The sequence below is a fragment of the Sitophilus oryzae genome, unplaced genomic scaffold, assembly GCF_002938485.1.
Source record: "Sitophilus oryzae breed Bouriz unplaced genomic scaffold, Soryzae_2.0 scaffold_1436_pilon_pilon, whole genome shotgun sequence".
Lineage (NCBI taxonomy): Eukaryota > Metazoa > Arthropoda > Insecta > Coleoptera > Curculionidae > Sitophilus > Sitophilus oryzae.
Window position 1 is genome coordinate 140,538 of NW_022146100.1, and position 23,712 is coordinate 164,249.

The window sequence follows — 23,712 nt, forward strand, 5'->3', positions numbered from 1 at the left end:
AAATGTACTCACACTGGGTTGGAGAACGCTTAGTTATAAAAACTAGAAATAAAAAGGATATCATAGAAAACATATATTAAATAAAAAGACAAGAGAGAACAGAATTCCAGTTTATCAGTGGCTTTTTATTTTTTCTAAAACGTCTTAAAATACTTAATAATTTGCTTGTAATGTTTTATGTTCAGTCAATAAATATACCTAGTTATTAAAATTGTTAAAAAAAAATATTTCTAATAAAAATAAATAAGCTAATCTTTGAATAAAAAACCTAAATGAGTCTTTTAATGTTATAAATCCATGCATTAGAGGGTGGAATCGACATTCATGTTTGTTTCAATTGACATATTGAATTTGATCTAAAATTCTGCGGATTTGATGGGCTTATTTTATTTAGTCTACGATTGCTTTTGTTCAGAGGTAGTTATCTAGGAGGATCTTGTATCTGAACTTAAATTAGGAGTGATGGGAGTGACTTTATCAAGAATTCTTATCAAAAGACTTTAAAAAAGTTTATTATAGATTGTAGATCTCTCTACGTTACGTGTAGCAAACCAATCAATTATGAAATTCACTAAGAATTAACTAGTTATATATTTTTCTTGCATGTTCGATACTACTTGTCAAAAATAATTTGGCTAACTCAGTTTAACTTCGGTGTTCCATTTGCATATCTGGTATTTTTGATATTAAATAATTATTATAACTTTGTTAGTTTTATTAGAAACATATATTTTTTTAAATGGTTATCACACGTCCTTTCCATCTTTAATACATGAATATTAAAAATAGTATATTCTTTATAGTCTATTTATTTAATAGATTTACTGTTGTGAATCAAATACATTTTTATTAATCTGAATTTTTTAATTGTTAAAAACTGCATCGTTTGAATCCTTACATGTAGACTCGATCAAATTCGAAGATATAGAAGGTCTAACATCAATGTACATAACCTCAACCGGAGAACTTGATTTATCGTCCAAACATGCCAATCTGGCTTTGGTAATGCAGTTTTGTATTTCTTGCTGAACCAGAATGGCGTGTCGTTCGGACAACTGATGTAATTCCGCAGCCACGTACTTTCCGAAAATATCAAATGGTTTTTCACCTGGACTATCCTCTTGCGTGACCGATGGGCGTGGTCTTTCGAGGTTTGTGACGGCCGGACAAGACGGTTCAATAGTCGACGGGTGTAGTCTGTTGAGGTTTGTGACGGCCGGGAAAGACGGTTCAATAGTCGACGGGTGTAGTCTGTTGAGGTTTGTGACGGCCGGACAAGACGGTTCAATAGTCGATGGGTGTAGTCTGTTGAGGTTTGTGACGGCCGGACAAGACGGTTCAAGAGTCGACGGGTGTAGTCTGTTGAGGTTTGTGACGGCCGGGCAAGACGGTTCAACAGTATCAGGTAAAGTGTGTTCTGTGTGTTCCTCTTTGATATCACTAACTTCGAGGTGGGTCTCCTCGATTTCAATATCTTCATCTGTTTGACAATTTTCCTTTGGAGAGGGAACTGATAGCTTCTGGAAATATGAACGGAAAAGGTAAATTAATAATTAAATAAAATGTTACGTTAATAAATCGACTTCCGTGGTATCCTTTGAATATTTTTCTTAACTTAGCTGCTTGAAGAGATATTTATATTTTTAATAAATGTTTTGACTACGCCTATGGTGTATGCTTATTTAGGTGGTATCATACTAATTAATTACAAAAAAAAACCTTAAGAAAAGAAAAAAAAACACTTGAAGCGGCATGTGCGTATTTATGTAACGACGCTGGTATTTCTAGATGCCGAAATATTTGATACTCTGTAATTTCGTGATTTTCGAGACAGCAAAATCGAGAAATATTACTTTTTATTTCAAAAATCGTTCTAAACACGTTCATATGATGAGAAGTTTAGGACAAGTTGCTTTGACCAGATTGTTTTATTGCTATCTAAGAGAGATGCAAAATAAATCAAAGATAGATTTTGTAGAGAATTAAATTTCCTACTATTTATTATAGAGAATAAAAAAAAAACACAATTTAACGTTAATTTTTTACACAACTGTTCTGGACACGATTACTCATGCCCTCACCTAATACGCCATTTTGTAACGACGTCCATCTTGGATTTTAAATTTTGTCATGATCACAGTATTCTACTAGTGTAGCCCTTTCATTTGATACCCATATTGAGGGGGTTGTGGAAAAATATGAAATCCGCCATTTTGTACCGGCGGCCATCTTAGATTTACAATGTTATTGATATTACTATATTGTATTGTCATCGGAACTAAAGGTGTGTACCAAATTTCAGATCAATCTGACAACAGGAAGGTACTTAAATTTCAATTTCTAATTTTGACCCAAATAAATAAATACCGTACGGGTCGAGCTAAATAAAACCGTTTAATAACTCTTTGTGCCAAAATATTGAAAAAGAAATGATTTTTTAGAACTGTTATCAGTAACAAAATTAAAATGAAAACAAACAGATCACGATAAACTGGTAAAATATAAAATAAAAACCAAGTATACCTGCCTACCTACAAAAGGACTTAATAGGTACTTACCGGAGTAGTTGATTTTTTTGAAAATCCTGTTAAGATAGGTAATTTAACTGTAGGATGTTTAAACAATATATGTTTTTTTAAATTTGTCGTGGTTGACTTGTACGACAACTTAGCTCGACATAAATTACATTTTGCGTAATTTTTTTCCAAGGGAGTAAAAAAATTCCATAAAAGACTTATTTTTGCTCGTTTTTTAATAATTGTGGCCATATTAAAATATATTTTTCTACTTAATATCTAATGTGTATTTGTTTTGTATAAGTAGAATAACGTATAGTCAATCCTTAACCGTGAAAAATTAACTGATAGAAATATCAAAACGAGAATTAGCAGTTCTTCACTGCAACGGCACAGGCAACGGGTCTATAAATAATATGATGACGAATATGTGCAGACGACACGAAAACGTATGATTTGCGATTTTCAACCTTACAGCTTTGGAAACAGTGGGGAACGACGCCGAGCTGACAAAGATAGAGGGTCTCTTTCTTTGTCTAAGACCCCGAGGCACAAATAGGGATGGCTATTTTCATCAATATCGCTATCAGTAAGGATGATGTCGATACTTCGATATATAGAAGATTAAACATTTTTACTTTTTTTCTCAAGTTGGTTTTAAAATGTATTGGAAAACTCGTAACTGATTGAATATAGGAGCAATTATTGAAGGTTAAATTGATTGAAGTTAGCTATTCACATGTTTATACAGGGTGGCGCAGCTCATTCGCCTCGGTTGATTATACGAAAACGGAAAGATGTAGAAACAAAATTAAAATTATTTTGAATTATACAGGGTAATTCAGAACTAAGATCCATACCAAAGTTATATTTTTTCTTATGAAACACCCGGTATTTTATTTTTGATAGAGTTCCAGATACATTAGTTTTCGTCTATCTGCTATAGAAAAGGATGTTTCCATTTAAAAGCGTCCAATTTGGCCCACCCTATACTTGATATGTGCTACACGTCGATACTAGTTTTGTACCTTCTGTCAAAATTTTAATACGTGTTTTTTTCGTAATTAATTAGTATGATACCACTGCATACACCATAGGCGTAGTCAAAACATTTATCAATTATAAATATCTCTTAAAGCGGCTATGTTAAGAAAAATATGTGCCACGGCACTGTTTGTTGCTATTAGTACTTGTATTCTTTAGTCTTTGCGTCATACCAAAGAATATATACTACGTTACCATAGTACGTAATCCCTGATTTAAACGGTTTTAGATATAGCACAAATATAGATAAAATTCGATATCGATATATCGGAGACTTGGATATCGATAGCACATATCGATATTTTTATTCCGATATATCGATACATTTTGAAAATATACATATCGTTGCACAGGCACAGGTTGTGGCCGAGAACCTGATTGGCCGACACTGTTGCCAATTTAGCGGTTTTCTCGCAAGATCTGGCGTTTTTTTTTCGGTTTAGCGGAGAAAAATAATTTAACCGCTAGCGTTTTTTTAGCGGTTTAAAATTCCGTATAATAAATAAGTAAAACCCTAAACTGACTGAAAATTTTTTATTTAAATTCTAAACAATATTTTTTTTCAAAATTTGCACCAATATTCGCGTAATTATCAATTACATATACTTAAAGTACCTAGGCCTAGAGTTGCTTAGAATCTTCTAAATGACGTTAGATCCGTCTCAATACATAATAAAAACCTTACCAAAAGGTTCAAAACCAGAAATATACAAAACTAAGTAAAATAAGGGTAAAAACTAAGCGATACCATGGCGACACGGCAAAATTTGTTTCGATATCGCTCCTAGCGGATTTTAGCGGTTTTTAATATACGAACTAGCGGATATTCATCTCCGAGAGTTGGCAACAGTGCTGGGCGAGGGTTGTGCGCTGGTTCTTTTTTATTCCTTTATCTACGGCTGGTTCGTTGTCCGCTCTCAGTCTCGCACACAAGTTTCGCACTAAAAACGACCGTAAACTGTTACTTTTAATTCACTTTATTTATGTTCAGGTAGATTGGCATCGGAAATGAAGTTACCTAGTGATGCTATTTCTTTTTGTTCTTGCTGTTTTTCTCTTTTGAAGTTCCTTTAATGTTATTAGCAATTATTAAAGTTTATAAATATGGTATTTTATTATTTAGTATAATGTTGTTCAATGTTCAATGTATTAGATACATTTTACATTGGAATCGTTACCTTCGAATTTCGAATCGTTTACCTCGAATCATCCCTTGCTTTCTGATTGACGAACTACACCATCATCTCTCCAAAAAAATCTTTTATGGGTATTTCGCCACTGCACTGCAAGAAAAAAAAACTTATAATGAGAGAGAGAAGCGATAGCCTCTAAAAGAAAAATAAAAGAGGCTTTTTTAATTCAATCTAATGAAAATAAATGTATTGCTCATGCATCTGTAGATGTTAGTAATGTATGCCAATCGCTTCTTTGATTTTAAAGAACATAACATAATTAAACATAACATACATAAAAATTAAAAATAATCATACAGAAAGTTTGGGGCTTTTTGGTTTTACCTTATTAAGTAATTGTTATCAGATAGTAATTGTTAATTTTGAAGTTTAACTTGGATATGTCATTTTAACAGAACGTCAATGGTTTCTTGTAGACCTTTGTTGTAGACCATAGTTGTAGACGTATCTGCGTTCAAAATGTAAAGTGTTCTGGAATAGTTGAATTTAAATATTTTAAATAGTTTTTTTCTTTATTCTTTGTATTTTTTTGCTTCCGACGACGGAAAGAGATAACTTTCAGGCAAATTTGTATTACTGTAAACATAACTTCTGACAAGCAGCGTCCGTTTAGGTTTAATGCAGAAGTGTTTACAAAAAATAACTATTTTATTTTGTAGATTTTCTTGCAGTGCAGTGGCGAAATACCCATAAAATATTTTTTTGGAGAGATTAATCCGCCACATAGGTATATACATTTTTTACACCATCATATTGAACAAGAAATAGTACCGAAAAAAATCCGGTTCCTAAGAGGCGCGGTACCCAATTTCTTGGTTCCGAAAAACAGCTCAGGTTTCGGAAACCCTATCCACAATACCTTTCGGCGAAATTAGGTTTGTTCCAACCCCAAGTTTTAGAACGGTTCTGGAGCGTAAAGACTTGGAGAGAAAATTCAGGGATCTTCGAAGCTGAATATCTCGAAAGCTACTAATTCTACGGAAAAAATTATAAGGATCATTTTTATAGATAAATTACCTAAGCTTTATTTTTATTCCAAGATTTTTTTTTAAATTGCATACTTTGGCAGATATTTGCGAAAAACTATTTTTTCACGGTGATGAGCACGGTGTTGCAATTTTTTCCCTAAAACTACTCCTCAAAAGGTACACAATCCGCCTAAAAGGCCAAGGTCGATGAATTACGCCGAGACTGGGGTCTTCTCGTGTCTTTATTTACTGGACTAGTTCTTTTCAGGGTTCCGTACCCAAATGGTAAAAATTATATTTATTACCTATTGCTAAGACTTCGCTGTCCGTCCGTCCGTCCGTCTGTCACAAAGGCCAATCTTATGAACCGTTATAGCTAGACAGTTGAAATTTTTACAGATAATGTATCTATGTTGCCGCTATAAGAACAAATACTAAAAACAGAATTAAATAAATGTTTATAAATAAAAAGTACTTTCACTAAACATTATCTTTTAAGCAAGAATTTTACATAGAATCTTTCAAGTCCTCGGTGGCCGCGTGGTTAAAGCGTTAGGACTTTACGCTGCTATGACGTTGGAGCCGTAGTAAGGCAGGTTCGAATCCTAGTCGAGGCGACTTTTTTTTAATCATTTTTTTTTAATTTTTACATATTTTTACATATTTATTATTGATTAATACAGTTTTTGGTAATGTGTTTCTTCATTTTTTTTAAATTACTGATACGCGCATTCAAAATTTCAGCTAAATCGGAAAAGAAAATTATAATAATATAGTGTCTAATGTCGTATAGATAATGAATGGTAAGGTAACCCTTCGTGCTCGAGTCCGACTCGCATTTGACCAATTTTTTTCAAACACGTTTACCCTAGTTGCTGTTAACGTAACTAAACTTACTCTATTCGATAATCCTCTTTCCAGAACAGCAGCGCCATTGCTTGAAGTAGTAGAACTAGATCCTGCTTTGGGGGAACACTCATCCTCAACAAAAAAATTATTACCATCACCCTTTACTAACGAAGATTCAGTTGTGAGTAATGCTATGGCCCGTAGTCGAGCTTTCTTTTCTCGATATCGTCGACAATGTAAGGCATTCTTGGATGGAGGATTTTCAACAATAAGGACATCATTATTAGTAGTATTATTACTAATAGTAGTTAATAATTTAATTTCATTATTTTTTTTGCGTTGTCTGTACGTGCGACATTTTTCTGCGTTCGATACACAGATTTTACTTTGTTCATTTTCTGATTTCTTTTTTAACGCTTTTATACGTTGCCTATAATTACGACATCTTTCTGCGTTTGTTATAGATGAATTCTTTAACTTATCATTTCCCTTTTTTGTTAAATCGTTATTATTTATCAGCGAAACCTCTTCCTCCTTTTGATTCATATCGTTAGATTTTGTGATTTTTTCTTCTGATACGCTTTGACTGACATCGTCCGATTTTATTTGTTTTATGAGATTTTCTTCATTTTGTAGTTCTGAAATATTTAAATTTCTTTCTTTATCCTGGTTATTATCTGAACCACTTAATAATGACATCTGTTTGTCCTCCATATTGTTTATGTTATACTAGGTACAAATTTCTCAGTGGTAACCACGTTCACCCATCTCACTTACATTAGATAATATGTTGTTAGTAAGTACCTGAAATTAATTAGGATATCTGTCATGCCCAAACACCAGAGGTGGGATTCTGTAAGCTCGTAATATGAAATTTCTTGCTAGTGACTCATTATTCTTATGATATTTTGTAGGATGTATATTTATGATATTTTTAGGACGTACATATATCGTCAATTTTTTTCATAGATTTATTGATATTTCTTGAACATGTGCAATCGAAATAAAAAGAGCGCAAATTACCTTGAGAATGGTCGATAACATTCACAATATAATTTTACGTATAAAATATCATTTATCATTAATTTTAATTTAACTTGGCATTCTCTTTTCCCGGTATTTATTTATCAACAATAACCAATATCGACAATAAACAATATGACTGACGACAACAATATACAATATGACTGACAAAAAAACGGCGGCAGCGGTAACTTTGAAATGAAGATTGCTGTCATTTTATATGTAAAATTATATAAGGAATATCATCGATCGTCATTTCTAAGCTAACTGGACGACGTTTCTTTTTTCGGTCATATGGTATTTTCTATGCAAAACATTTATGAGTATATCGATGAATTTTATAAAATATATCGATATTTTGTCACAGTGCTACATTTTAAATTTCTTCTTTTTCTTGTTTCACGATGACCACGCGCCTTAAATTGTAAATTTCATTTACAAAATGATTCTGACGTTGTCTAAGATTCTGACCATAACCAAGAATTTCGATATCAAAACAAATAAACTATATGCTATGACTATGACTCCTATGACTATATATGATATACCTATAGGTTGTCGTTTGATGGACTAAATATTTTCGATAAGAAAATTGAGTATATGTGAGTCACTAGCAAGATATTTCCTTAGACAGTTACAGAATCCCACCGCAGGAGTCACTTTAGGGTAAACTTTGCTTTAGGGAAACATTGGCTAAAACTCTAAATGAATATTATAATAACACTAACTTACTTTATCCAACAAACTTATTTAATTGGCAAAAATGTCTTTCTTTATCCTATTATGCGAACTACTTAATAATGCCATCTTTCTCTCCCCCATGTTGTTAAATTACACATTTCTTAATGATAACCAAGCATCTCGGTTATACTAGATATGTTTGAAATTAATAGGGAGACACTTTGAAGAAACATTGGTTAAAACTCTGATACTATAATAACACTAACTTTTTTAAAAAAATGTGTATATTTTAAATTAAAATTCCAACAAAATTATTCATTTGCTAAACATTAAGGGTACACACAAATTAATCTTGTTTATTATGCGAACTACTTACTTCTACTAAGATACGTCTTATCATAAGGTATTTACGTTACTTCAAGCGATATCGCTGTTTCGGTGTCACGATTTTGCGGTGTCGAGTGTCGCGCACAGACGTATGTATGGTGTCGACACGGTGTCGAGATCGCGACAGGGCGACGGGCGACAGCGCGACAGTCAATATAAAAGTGACCCAGTAGTAGCGATGGCAACGATATATCGATATATTAATGGAAGTATATCGATATATCTGCATCGATGTTTTACTTCCGATATATCGATATAATTTTTTGCGATATATCGGATTGCGGTGTCGAGTGTCGAGTACAGACGTGCGGTGTCGAGATCGCGACAGGGCGACAGTGCGACAGCCGACAGCCAATATAAAAGTGATCCAGTAGTAGGGATGGCAATGACATATCGATATATTAATGGAAATATATCGATATATCTGCATCGATGTTTTACTTCCGATATATCGATATATTCTTTGCGATATATCGGAACAGCATTATTTTTAAAACTCTAAAAAAATTATATCATCTGCGGTATATTTGTTATCTATTGGGTGGTTGTGATCATTATTTGATTTCTACTGAATAGAAGGAAATAAATGAAGTGAAGAACACACGTAAATAAGTGGTGAAAGGCTATAAGTTATAGGGTTTTTCTTGGGATTGTTTATGTATACAGGTTGTTAATTTGTTTATTACTCGCGGCAAGAGCTTTATGGTTGAAATATGGCAACCTCGGCCCGCTCGTCGAGAGACGACGGGACGGGACGAGTCGGCAGCTTAGCTTAGTACCACATTAGTACTCATTTGGAATGTAGGCAATGTTGCCATTCTGTTCCCCAATCAGTAACCGTCCAGTTAACAATCTGTATATAAATTTAATTTTTTGATTTTATTGACAAACGTTTAATATAAATACTATTCATTCCAGTCAGGTTCCAGTAAACAGTTGCTTACAATCTGCTACAATTAAAAAAATGGCGCTTCTAAAGAGCGCCATTTCGGCTACATTTTACTAAATTTTCCAAGGAACTTGCAAGATTGATTGATTGATTGAGTACTAGCTACCTAGTGCTACCATTTTTTTATTTTTCCCACTGTAAACAAAAATACAATATGATCGAAAAAAAAAACGGTATCAGCGATGGGTATGAAATAGAGATCGCTGTCATTTTGTTCGAAAAATTATATGGGGAATGTCATCGATGTCCATTTTCAAGCCAACTGGACAGTTTTTTTTAGATCATTCGGTATTTTATGCTTACAGTTGAAATAAAAGAATTGTGTAATTTATATCGATATACAAAATATATCGATATTTTCCTTTCGATATATCTTATGATACAATATATCGATATATTTAGTCTTTTTGCCATCCCTATCCAGTAGTAGGTATGATCACAGGGTATGATCTTGGTATGATCGAAAACAAAGGGCGGCGGCGGCGCGGCGCCCAGGTAAATCGACCGTCTAGTACGATAATAGTTTTATTTAAACAATGATTTAATGTTTTTTAATTTCCTATAAAATTTTTAGGAGGGCCATGAATGTTTTTTTGCTATAAAATGTAAATAAGAAGTCATTAAAATGGCTTTAGTTTTTATTGAAAAATGTAACGTTTATGAAACTTAATTGCACAATTATTGATTTCAAAATACTTGAAACAGTATTTTAAACTTTTTATTAAGTAATAGCTATAAGAAGCGTGAAAAAACAATAATATTACTTTTTAGATTCAAATATGACAATATTAATGAGCAATATTGATTCGCTAAAAAATCAACAGTCTTGTCGCTTGGTTCGGCGACTATTTCTTAACTAGCGAACGCTCGTGTTACAAAGCGTTACATTACAACGCTCGGATCAAGTCATTCGCCGCCTTAAGAGATATGAAGAAGCTCAATTTAAGGGAAGCTTTCGCAATTTAATTGTCACTGAAACGCCGTTTTATCTGCAGATTTACGAAGATTTCATAGAATGTGCGCTTTCAGGGAACACAGCAGCTGACCGTTTTTGTGTGTAAAAATAGACTGAGGGAAATCAAAATATTTTGATTTAATTAGATTGTACCAAAAACACCCATTACTGTGGCTAGCTAAAACTGCTAAAATGTTCCGCATTTCATTGGGTGTATAGTGTATAAATGTATTTTTTCCCATCCTCTTGATTTTCTCGCCTTTTTTTGGAAGTTAAAGCATAATGTATGTACATATATGCTTCTGCATCATCCATATTTGAAACATTACTGGGAATGCAAACATATGGTTCGTAAATTTTTCGTCTTCATTTGCCATTCCGTTTGTTTTGTTCGGTGCAACATTAAGGTCTGTACGAAGCTTAAGATTTATATAACTTTTTTTTTAATTTTAGCATAAAGATACTTCGTGTACTGAATTCTACGCTGATTATGCGAAACGTGCACAACACGCTGAAACAATAGCAATTCTCGATTTTCTAACTGAAATGGAAGGACTTCTGGACCCTTTCACTCCCTACAACGCAGACTGCTTACTAGAGTCGGTGTTTTTGGGGGTCCAACCCGAATACGTAGGAAGAGGTATCGGCACAACGCTGTTCAAAATTACATTAGATTTGGCCAGTCTGCTTTATAAAGTAAGTTTACGTAAAGCCCCATACTCATGCTAAAAGTTGATTCTCACTATACCATCCATATCAGCTACCTTCCATTTACAATAAATATTATATTATGTAAATGAATAGGACAATGCACACTATCCGTTCCGTTTCCCTTCCGTTTCATATCCTAGCATTCCATACATTTTTTTGGATTAGGAGGAGTGAAGCGTATCGGAAACAGCGTTGTCAAGTTCTTACATTTGAACTAGCTCTGCTAACATTTTGCTGATATTTGTTTATTCTTTCACCTCTTAATTAAATCTTTTACCTTTTTCAAAAGATACAACTTTTTATAACAAAACTTATGTAATGATATAAATTGTACAATAAAAAGTATGGAACTGATACGCAACGGAAGCTAAAGTATAGCGTCAATACAATAAAAAATACGGAACGGATATGGAATGGATATATGGAATGGAAACGGAAGGTATAGTGAGAATTAACCTTAATGCGTCAACTGGCGACTCGTTTACTTGGCAAGTACACCAATATTTGCGTACTTATCGGTATAGCAAGTATACTATCTTTGTAAACAACATTTTTTGCAACAGGCTCGGCGCTTACGTGCCGCGACGAGTGACGTATAATTGCACAAGGAAACCACTCGCCCAACATGGCAAGTATATCCCAATAACAAATGTTTGTAAAAGTACACGAATCGTCACAGTCCGCCTTGAGCGCCAAGCTTGCCAAAGTAGTTTACAATGATGGTATACTTGCCAAGTACGCAAATACTGTACGCAAAGTACCTTTTTTAATACTTTTCAGGGACAAAATGTGAAGATATCTTTGGAGGAATCCTCTTTGCCACTTGAACCAATTCCTCAAATTGTAACTTCAATTCTCACTACCTTTAAAACTCAACAAATTACTAAACGTTTAGGCTTTGATTTGATCAAAAAAATATATTTTAAAGATGTTTATTTCAACGGTAGATCTTACGGTAGTCTACTTCGTGACTACAATCTATATTTTACGCTGGAATGTAAGAAAATAGAATAAAAATATTTAATGAAATTGAACTTCTACCTGTTTTAATAAAGCTTATTAAGTAAATTACATCTAAATGAGTAGTTTTATTTCTATTTCTATACATATAAATAAATGCGATTTTAAAACTTTATCAAAAAAGTGTATAACAAGTCTGTATACAGGGTGGTCCGAACTGTATTCAAATAAATAAAAAAAATCAATAAATCAATTAATCGATAAATCCATAAATCAATAAATCCATAAATTAATAAATCGATAAATCGATGAATTGATGAATCGATAAATCAATAAATCCATAAATCAATAAATTCATAAATCCATAATTAGTAAATCCATAAATCAATAAATCGATGAATCGGTAAATCCTTAAATCAATAAATCGATATATCCATAAATCAATAAATCGATATATCCATAAATCAATAAATCCATAAATCGATGAATCGATAAATCAATATATCAATAAATTTATAAATCCATAATCAATAAATCGATAAATCAATAAATTGATGAATCGGTAAATCCATAAATCGATAAATCAATAAATCGATAAATTAATAAATCGATAAATCCATATATCAATACATCGATAAATCAATAAATCAATAATACCATAAATCGATAAATCAAAAAAACCATAAATGGATAAATCGATAAATCAATATGTCGACGAATCAATAAATCCATAAATCAATAGAACCATAAATCGATAAATCAATAAAACCATAAATCGATAAATCCATAAATCGATGAATCGATAAATCAATAAGTCCATAAATCAATAAATTTATAAATCCATAATTAATAAATCCATAAATCGATGAATCAATAAATCGATGAATCAATAAATCAATAAATCGATGAATCGGTAAATCCATAAATCGATAAATCAATAAATCGATAAATTAATAAATCCATATATTAATAAATCGATAAATCAATAAATCCATAAATCAATAAAACCATAATTTCATAAATCAATAAAATCATAAATCCATAAATCAATAAAACCATAAATCGATAAATCAATAAATCCATAAATCGATAAATCAATAAATTCATAAATTCATAAATCCATAATCAATAAAACCATAAATCAATAAATCGATGACTCGGTAAATCTATAAATCGATAAATCGATAAATCAATAAATCGATGAATCGATAAATCAATGAATCGATAAATCCATAAATCGATGAATCGATGAATCGATAAATCCATAAATCAATAGATCCATAAATCCATAAATCAATAAATCCATAAATCAATGAATCGATAAATCCATAAATCAATAGATCCATAAATCCATAAATCGATAAATCCATAAATCCATATATCGATGAATCGATAAATCCATAAATCAATAAATCGTTTAATCGATAAATCCATAAATCAATAGATCCATAAATCAATAAATCCATAAATCGATGAATCGATAAATCAATAAATCGATGAATCGATACGTCCGTAAGTCAATGAATCGATGAATGAATAAATCCATAAATCAATAGATATATAAATCAATAAATCCATAAATCGATGAATCGATTAATCCATATATCAATGAATCGATGAATAAATAAATCCATAAATCAATAAATAAATAGATCCATAAATCAATAAATCCATAAATCGATGAATAGATAAATCAATAAATCCGTAAATCAATAAATCAATAGATCCATAAATCGATAAATCCATAAATCAATAAATCGATTACTCGATAAATCCATAAGTCAATATATCCATAAATCAATAAATCGATAAATCGATGAATCGATAAATCCGTAAGTCAATGAATCGATGAATAAATAAATCCATAAATCAATAGATCCATAAGTCAATAAATCCATAGATCAATAAATCGATGAATCGATAAATCAATAAATCCGTAAATCAATAGATCCATAAAACAATAAATCGATGAATCAATAAATCAATGAATCGATGAATCCATAAATCAATAAATCGATTAATTGATAAATCTATAAATCAATAGATCCATAAATCAATAAATCGATAAAACAATAAATCGATGAATCGATAAGTCCGTAAGTCAATGATTTATCGATGAATGAATAAATCCATAAATCAATAGATCCATAAATCGATAATCCATAAATCAATAAATCGATTAATCGATAAATCCATAAATTAATAAATCAATATATCCATAAATCAATAAATCGATGAATCGATAAATCCGTAAGTCAATGAATCGATGAATAAATAAATCCATAAATCAATAAATCAATAGATCCATAAATCAATAAATCGATGAATCAATAAATCAATGAATCGATGAATCGATAAATCCATAAATCCATAAATCAATAAATCAATAGATCCATGAATCAATAAATCCATAAATCAATGAATTAATAAATCCATAAGTCAATAAATCCATAAATCGATGAAAAGATAAATCCATAAATCAATAAATCGATTAATCGATAAATCCATAAATCAATAAATCGATAAATCAATAAATCAATAGATCCATGAATCAATAAATCCATAAATCGATTCATCGATAAATCAATAAATCCGTAAATCAATAGATCCATAAATCAATAAATCGATGAATCGATAAATCCATAAATGAATAAATCGATAAATCCATAAATCAATAAATCAATAGATCCATAAATCAATAAATCCATAAATCAATGAATTAATAAATCCATAAATCAATAGATCCATAAATCAATAAATCCATAAATCAATGAATTAATAAATCCATAAGTCAATAGATCCATAAATCAATAAATGAATAAATCGATGAAAAGATAAATCAATAAATCGATTAATCGATAAATCCATAAATCAATAGATCCATAAATCAATAAATCGATGAATCAATAAATCAATGAATCGGTGAATCGATAAATCCATAAATCAATAGATCCATAAATCAATAAATCGATGAATCAATAAATCAATGAATCGGTGAATCGATAAATCCATAAATCAATAAATCAATAGATCCATAAATCAATAAATCCATAAATCAATGAATTAATAAATCCATAAGTCAATAGATCCATAAATCCATAAATCAATAAATCGATTAATCGATAAATCCATAAATCAATAAATCGATAAATCCATAAATCAATAGATCCATAAATCAATAAATCCATAGATCAATAAATCCATAAATCTATGAATCGATAAATCAATAAATCCGTAAATCAATAGATCCATAAATCAATAAATCCGTAAATCAATAGATCCATAAATAAATAAATCCATAAATCGATGAAAAGATAAATCCATAAATCAATAGATCCATAAATCAATAAACCGCTGAATCAATAAATCAATGAATCGATAAATCCATAAATCAATAAATCCATAAATCAATAAATCCATAAATCAATAAATCCATAAATCAATAAATCAATAGATCCATAAATTAATAAATCCATAAATCAATGAATTAATAAATCCATAAGTCAATAGATCCATATTGATAAATCCATAAATCGATGAAAAGATAAATCCATAAATCAATAAATCGATTAATCGATAAATCCATAAATCAATAAATCGATAAATCCATAAATCAATAGATCCATAAATCAATAAATCCATAGATAAATAAATCCATAAATCGATGAATCGATAAATCAATAAATCCGTAAATCAATAGATCCATAAATCAATAAATCGATAAATCAATAAATCCGTAAATCAATAGATCCATAAATCAATGAATCCATAAATCGATGAAAAGATAAATCAATATATCAATAAATTTATAAATCCATAATCAATAAATCGATAAATCAATAAATTGATGAATCGGTAAATCCATAAATCGATAAATTAATAAATCGATAAATCCATATATCAATACATCGATAAATCAATAAATCAATAAAACCATAAATCGATAAATCAAAAAAACCATAAATGGATAAATCCATAAATCGATAAATCAATATGTCGATGAATCAATAAATCCATAAATCAATAGAACCATAAATCGATAAATCAATAAAACCATAAATCGATAAATCCATAAATCGATGAATCGATAAATCAATAAATCGATAAATCAATAAGTCCATATATCAATAAATTTATAAATCCATAATCAATAAATCCATAATCAATAAATCCATAAATCGATGAATCAATAAATCGATGAATCAATAAATCGATGAATCGGTAAATCAATAAATCGATAAATTAATAAATCGATAAATCCATATATTAATAAATCGATAAATCAATAAATCCATAAATCAATAAAACCATAAATCCATAAATCAATAAAATCATAAATCCATAAATCAATAAAACCATAAATCGATAAATCAATAAATCCATAAATCAATAAATCCATAATCAATAAAACCATAAATCAATAAATCGATGACTCGGTAAATCTATAAATCGATAAATCAATAAATCGATGAATCGATAAATCAATGAATCGATAAATCCATAAATCGATGAATCGATAAATCCATGAATCAATAAATCGTTTAATCGATAAATCCATAAATCAATAGATCCATAAATCAATAAATCCATAAATCGATGAATCGATAAATCAATAAATCGATGAAATCGATAAGTCCGTAAGTCAATGAATCGATGAATGAATAAATCCATAGATCCATAGATCCATAAATCAATAAATCCATAAATCGATGAATCGATTAATCCATATATCAATGAATCGATGAATAAATAAATCCATAAATCAATAAATCAATAGATCCATAAATCAATAAATCCATAAATCGATGAATAGATAAATCAATAAATCCGTAAATCAATAAATCAATAGATCCATAAATCAATAAATCCATAAATCAATAAATCGATAAATCCATAAGTCAATATATCCATAAATCAATAAATCGATAAATCGATGAATGGATAAATCCGTAAGTCAATGAATCGATGAATAAATAAATCCATAAATCAATAGATCCATAAGTCAATAAATCCATAGATCAATAAATCGATGAATCGATAAATCAATAAATCCGTAAATCAATAGATCCATAAAACAATAAATCGATGAATCAATAAATCAATGAATCGATGAATCGATAAATCCATAAATCGATATATCCATAAATCAATAAATCGATAAATCGATGAATCGATAAATCCGTAAGTCAATGAATCGATGAATAAATAAATCCATAAATCAATAGATCCATAAAACAATAAATCGATGAATCAATAAATCGATGAATCGATGAATCGATAAATCCATAAATCAATAAATCGATTAATTGATAAATCCATAAATAAATAGATCCATAAATCAATAAATCGATGAATCGATAAATCGATAAATCAATAAATCCATAAATCGATAATCCATAAATCGATAATCCATAGATCAATAAATCGATGAATCGATAAATCAATAAATCCGTAAATCAATAGATCCATAAAACAATAAATCGATGAATCGATAAATCCATAAATCAATAAATCGATTAATTGATAAATCCATAAATAAATAGATCCATAAATCAATAAATCGATGAATCGATAAATCGATAAATCAATAAATCCATAAATCGATAATCCATAAATCGATAATCCATAAATCAATAAATCGATTAATCGATAAATCCATAAATTAATAAATCAATATATCCATAAATCAATAAATCGATGAATCGATAAATCCGTAAGTCAATGAATCGATGAATAAATAAATCCATAAATCAATAAATCAATAGATCCATAAATCAATAAATCCATAGATCAATAAATCCATAAATCGATGAATCGATAAATCAATAAATCCGTAAATCAATAGATCCATAAATCAATAAATCGATGAATCAATAAATCGATGAATCGATAAATCCATTAATCAATAAATTCATAAATCAATAAATCAATAGATCCATAAATCAATGAATTAATAAATCCATAAGTCAATAGATCCATAAATCAATAAATCCATAAATCGATGAAAAGATAAATCCATAAATCAATAAATCGATTAATCAATAAATCCATAAATCAATAAATCGATAAATCAATAAATCAATAGATCCATGAATCAATAAATCCATAGATCAATTAATCCATAAATCGATGAATCGATAAATCAATAAATCCGTCAATCAATAGATCCATAAATCAATAAATCGATGAATCAATAAATCGATGAATCAATAAATCGATGAATCGATGAATCGATAAATCCATAAATGAATAAATCGATAAATCCATAAATCAATAAATCAATAGATCCATAAATCAATAAATCCATAAATCAATGAATTAATAAATCCATAAATCAATAGATCCATAAATCAATAAATCCATAAATCAATGAATTAATAAATCCATAAGTCAATAGATCCATAAATCAATAAATCAATAAATCGATTAATGGATAAATCCATATTTTAGAGACAGTGTGGTCTCTTTATAGATATACATTATTAATAAACTAATTTATCAATAAAATAGAGATCCGTTATCAAGCAGGGCGCGCGATGAAGTGAAGTCTTGACATCTCAAGACAGCATTCATCCTTGGACCTGCGCAGATCTTGACTACTGTTGGCGCGTTAAGCGAATTTTATGAATTATATAGGGTAGGCGCCAACACGGCCATTCTGCATTTGAGACGTGCTCGGCTCAACACAAATTCAAATGATTGATTGTTCAGGTAATTGATAAGTCAATACACTTATATAACAATAATATTTAATATATACCTATTAACATTATAAGCATACAAACAGTGGTTAATGCGAAGGTTATATGATCCAAATATAAAATCCACATATGCGATCCCACTTCTGATTTTAGAGACAGAGTGGTCTCTTTATAGATATACATTATTAATAAACTAATTTATCAATAAAATAGAGATCCGTTATCAAGCAGGGCGCGCGATGAAGTGAAGTCTTGACATCTCAAGACAGCATTCATCCTTGGACCTGCGCAGATCTTGACTACTGTTGGCGCGTTAAGCGAATTTTATGAATTATATAGGGTAGGCGCCAACACCATAAATCAATAAATCGATAAATCCATAAATCAATAGATCCATAAATCAATAAATCGATGAATCAATAAATCAATGAATCGATGAATCGATAAATCCATAAATCAATAGATCCATAAATCAATAAATCGATGAATCAATAAATCAATGAATCGATGAATCGATAAATATATAAATCAATAAATCAATAGATCCATAAATCAATAAATCCATAAATCAATGAATTAATAAATCCATAAGTCAATAGATCCATAAATCAATAAATCCATAAATCGATGAAAAGATAAATCCATAAATCAATAAATCGATTAATCGATAAATCCATAAATCAATAAATCGATAAATCCATAAATCAATAGATCCATAAATCAATAAATCCATAGATCAATAAATCCATAAATCGATGAATCGATAAATCAATAAATCCGTAAATCAATAGATCCATAAATAAATAAATCCATAAATCGATGAAAAGAAAAATCCATAAATCAATAAATCTATTAATCGATAAATCCATAAATCAATAAATCGATAAATCGATAAATCCATAAATCAATAAATCCATAAATCCATAAATCAATAAATCCATAAATCAATAAATCGATGAATCAATAAATCAATGAATCGGTGAATCGATGAATCGATAAATCCATAAATCAATAAATCAATAGATCCATAAATCAATAAATCCATAAATCAATGAATTAATAAATCCATAAGTCAATAGATCCATAAATCCATAAATCGATGAAAAGATAAATCCATAAATCAATGAATCAATAAATCGATTAATCGATAAATCCATAAATCAATAAATCGATAAATCCATAAATCAATAGATCCATAAATCAATAAATCCATAGATCAATAAATCCATAAATCGATGAACCGATAAATCAATAAATCCGTAAATCAATAGATCCATAAATAAATCCATAAATCGATGAAAAGATAAATGCATAAATCAATGAATTAATAAATCCATAAGTCAATAGAGCTATAAATCGATAAATCCATAAATCAATAAATCGATAGATCCATAAATCAATAAATCCATAAATCAATAAATCAATAAATCCATAAATCAATAAATCCGATGAACCAATAAATCATCGAATCGGTGAATTGGATGAATGATAAATCCATAAATCAATAAATCAATAGGATCCATAAATCAATAAATCTTATAAATCAAATGAATTCACAAATCCATAAGTCAATAGATCCATAAATCCATAAATCGATGAAAAGATAAATCCATAAATCAATCAATCAATAAAATCTCATTAATCGATAAACATAAATCAATAAATCGATAAATCCATAAATCAATAGATCCATAAATCAATAAATCCATAGATCAATAAATCCATAAATCGACGAACCGATAAATCAATAAATCTGTAAATCGAATAGATCCGCAAATCGACAAATCGATAAATCAAAACATCCGTCCATCAATAGATGAATAGATAATGTTCTATAAATCAATGAATTAATAAATCCGATAAATCAATAAATCCGTAAATCAATAGATCCATAAATAAATCCATAAATCGATGAAAAGATAAATGCATAAATCAATGAATTAATAAATCCATAAGTCAATAGAGCTATAAATCGATAAATCCATAAATCAATAAATCGATAGATCCATAAATCAATAAATCCATAAATCAATAAATCCATAAATCAATAAATCGATGAATCAATAAATCAATGAATCGGTGAATCGATGAATCGATAAATCCATAAATCAATAAATCAATAGATCCATAAATCAATAAATCCATAAATCAATGAATTAATAAATCCATAAGTCAATAGATCCATAAATCAATAAATCCATAAATCGATGAAAAGATAAATCCATAAATCAATAAATCAATAAATCGATTAATCAATAAATCCATAAATCGATAAATCCATAAATCAATAGATCCATAAATCAATAAATCCATAGATCAATAAATCCATGAATAGATAAATCAATAAATCCGTAAATCAATAGATCCATAAATCAATAAATCAATAAATCGATAAATCCATAAATCAATAGATCCATAAATCAATAAATCGATGAATCAATAAATCAATGAATCGATAAATCCATAAATCAATAAATCCATAAATCCATATATCAATAAAATCATAAATCCATAAATCGATAAATCCATAAATCAATAAATCGATTAATCGATAAATAAATAAATCCATATATCGATGAATCGATAAATCCATAAATCAATAAATCGTTTAATCGATAAATCCATAAATCAATAGATCCATAAATCCATAAATCGATGAATCGATAAATCAATAAATCCATAAATCGATGAATAGATAAATCAATAAATCCGTAAATCAATAAATCAATAGATCAATAAATCGATTAATCGATAAATCCATAAATCGATAAATCCATAAATCCATATATCGATGAATCGATAAATGCATAAATCAATAAATCATTTAATCGATAAATCCATAAATCAATAGATCCATAAATCAATAAATCCATAAATCGATGAATCGATAAATCAATAAATCGATGAATCGATAAGTCAATAAGTCCGTAAGTCAATGAATCGATGAATGAATAAATCCATAAATCAATAGATCCATAAATCGATAATCCATAATTCAATAAATCGATTAATCGATAAATCCATAAATTAATAAATCAATATATCCATAAATCAATAAATCGATGAATCGATAAATCCGTAAGTCAATGAATCGATGAATAAATAAATCCATAAATCAATAAATCAATAGATCCATAAATCAATAAATCCATAGATCAATAAATCCATAAATCGATGAATCGATAAATCAATAAATCCATAAATCAATAGATCCATAAATCAATAAATCGATAAATCAATAAATCCGTAAATCAATAGACCCATAAATAAATAAATCCATAAATCGATGAAAAGATAAATCCATAAATCAATGAATTAATAAATCCATAAGTCAATAGATCCATAAATCAATAAATCCATAAATCGATGAAAAGATAAATCCATAAATCAATAAATCGATTAATCGATAAATCCATAAATCAATAAATCGATAAATCCATAAATCAATAGATCCATAAATCAATAAAACCATAGATAAATAAATCCATATATCGATGAATCGATAAATCAATAAATCTGTAAATCAATAGATCCATAAATCAATAAATCGATAAATCAATAGATCCATAAATCAATAAATCAATAAATCGGTAAATCGATAAATCAATAAATCGATAAAACGATGAATTGATGAATCGATAAATCAATAAATCCATAAATCAATAAATCGATGAATCGGTAAATCCATAAATCAATAAATCGATATATCCATAAATCAATAAATCCATAAATCGATGAATCGATAAATCAATATATCAATAAAATAATCAATAGATCCATAAAACAATAAATCGATGAATCAATAAATCAATGGATCGATGAATCGATAAATCCATAAATCAATAAATCGATTAATTGATAAATCCATAAATCAATAGATCCATAAATCAATAAATCCATAAATCGATGAATCGATAAATCAATAAATCGATGAATCGATAAGTCCGTAAGTCAATGAATCGATGAATGAATAAATCCATAAATCAATAGATCCATAAATCGATAATCCATAAATCAATAAATCGATTAATCGATAAATCCATAAATTAATAAATCAATATATCCATAAATCAATATATCCATAAATCAATAAATCGATGAATCGATAAATCCGTAAGTCAATGAATCGATGAATAAATAAATCCATAAATCAATAAATCAATAGATCCATAAATCAATAAATCCATAGATCAATAAATCCATAAATCGATGAATCGATGAATCAATAAATCCGTAAATCAATAGATCCATAAATCAATAAATCGATGAATCAATAAATCAATGAATCGATAAATCCATAAATCAATAAATCGATAAATCCATAAATCAATAAATCAATAAATCAATAGATCAATAAATCCATAAATCAATGAATTAATAAATCCATAAGTCAATAGATCAATAAATCAATAAATCCATAAACCGATAAAAAGATAAATCCATAAATCAATAAATCGATTAATCGATAAATCCATAAATCAATAAATCGATAAATCAATAGACCCATAAATCAATAAATCCATAGATCAATAAATCCATAAATCGATGAATCGATAAATCCGTAAATCAATAGATCCATAAATCAATAAATCGGTGAATCAATAAATCGATGAATCGATGAATCGATAAATCCATAAATCCATAAATCAATAAATCAATAAATCGATAAATCAATAAATCAATAGATCCATAAATCAATAAATCCATAAATCAATGAATTAATAAATCCATAAATCAATAAATCCATAAATCGATGAAAAGATACATCCATAAAT

The 23,712-nt window shown here is 28.8% G+C and overlaps 2 protein-coding genes across 3 annotated transcripts in view; one reads left to right on the top strand and one right to left on the bottom strand.

Moving 5' to 3' along the window:
• LOC115876380 overlaps positions 1-12,355 on the top strand; it is a 68,405-nt gene extending 56,050 nt beyond the window's left edge. Inside the window, exons 3-4 of the mRNA XM_030892127.1 lie at positions 11,019-11,261; positions 12,057-12,355. Coding sequence (XP_030747987.1) covers positions 11,019-11,261; positions 12,057-12,290 — 477 coding nt within the window. The 3' untranslated portion in view covers positions 12,291-12,355. The remainder of the gene's footprint in view (positions 1-11,018; positions 11,262-12,056) is intronic.
• Positions 288-8,891, bottom strand: LOC115876379. 2 transcript variants are annotated; one of them, XM_030892126.1, is made up of 3 exons: positions 8,651-8,891; positions 6,619-7,374; positions 288-1,520 (listed from the first exon to the last, which is right to left on the bottom strand). In XM_030892126.1, the coding sequence occupies exons 2-3, from the start codon at positions 7,282-7,284 to the stop codon at positions 864-866; spliced, it is 1,323 nt and encodes a 440-aa protein (XP_030747986.1). In that variant the 5' UTR covers positions 7,285-7,374; positions 8,651-8,891; the 3' UTR covers positions 288-863. The 2 variants fall into 2 exon arrangements, with proteins under 2 accessions (XP_030747986.1, XP_030747984.1); XM_030892124.1 differs by having other exon boundaries at positions 8,326-8,876.
• Positions 12,356-23,712: the final 11,357 nt, after the last annotated feature.

Coding starts and splice junctions, on each gene's coding strand:
- LOC115876379 (XM_030892126.1), bottom strand. CDS start 7,284: ATGGAGGACAAACAGATGTCATTATTAAGTGGTTCAGATAATAACCAG. Junction 1,521..6,618: donor AAAGAGGATTATCGAATAGA/GTAAGTTTAGTT, acceptor TCATATTTCCAG/AAGCTATCAGTTCCCTCTCC.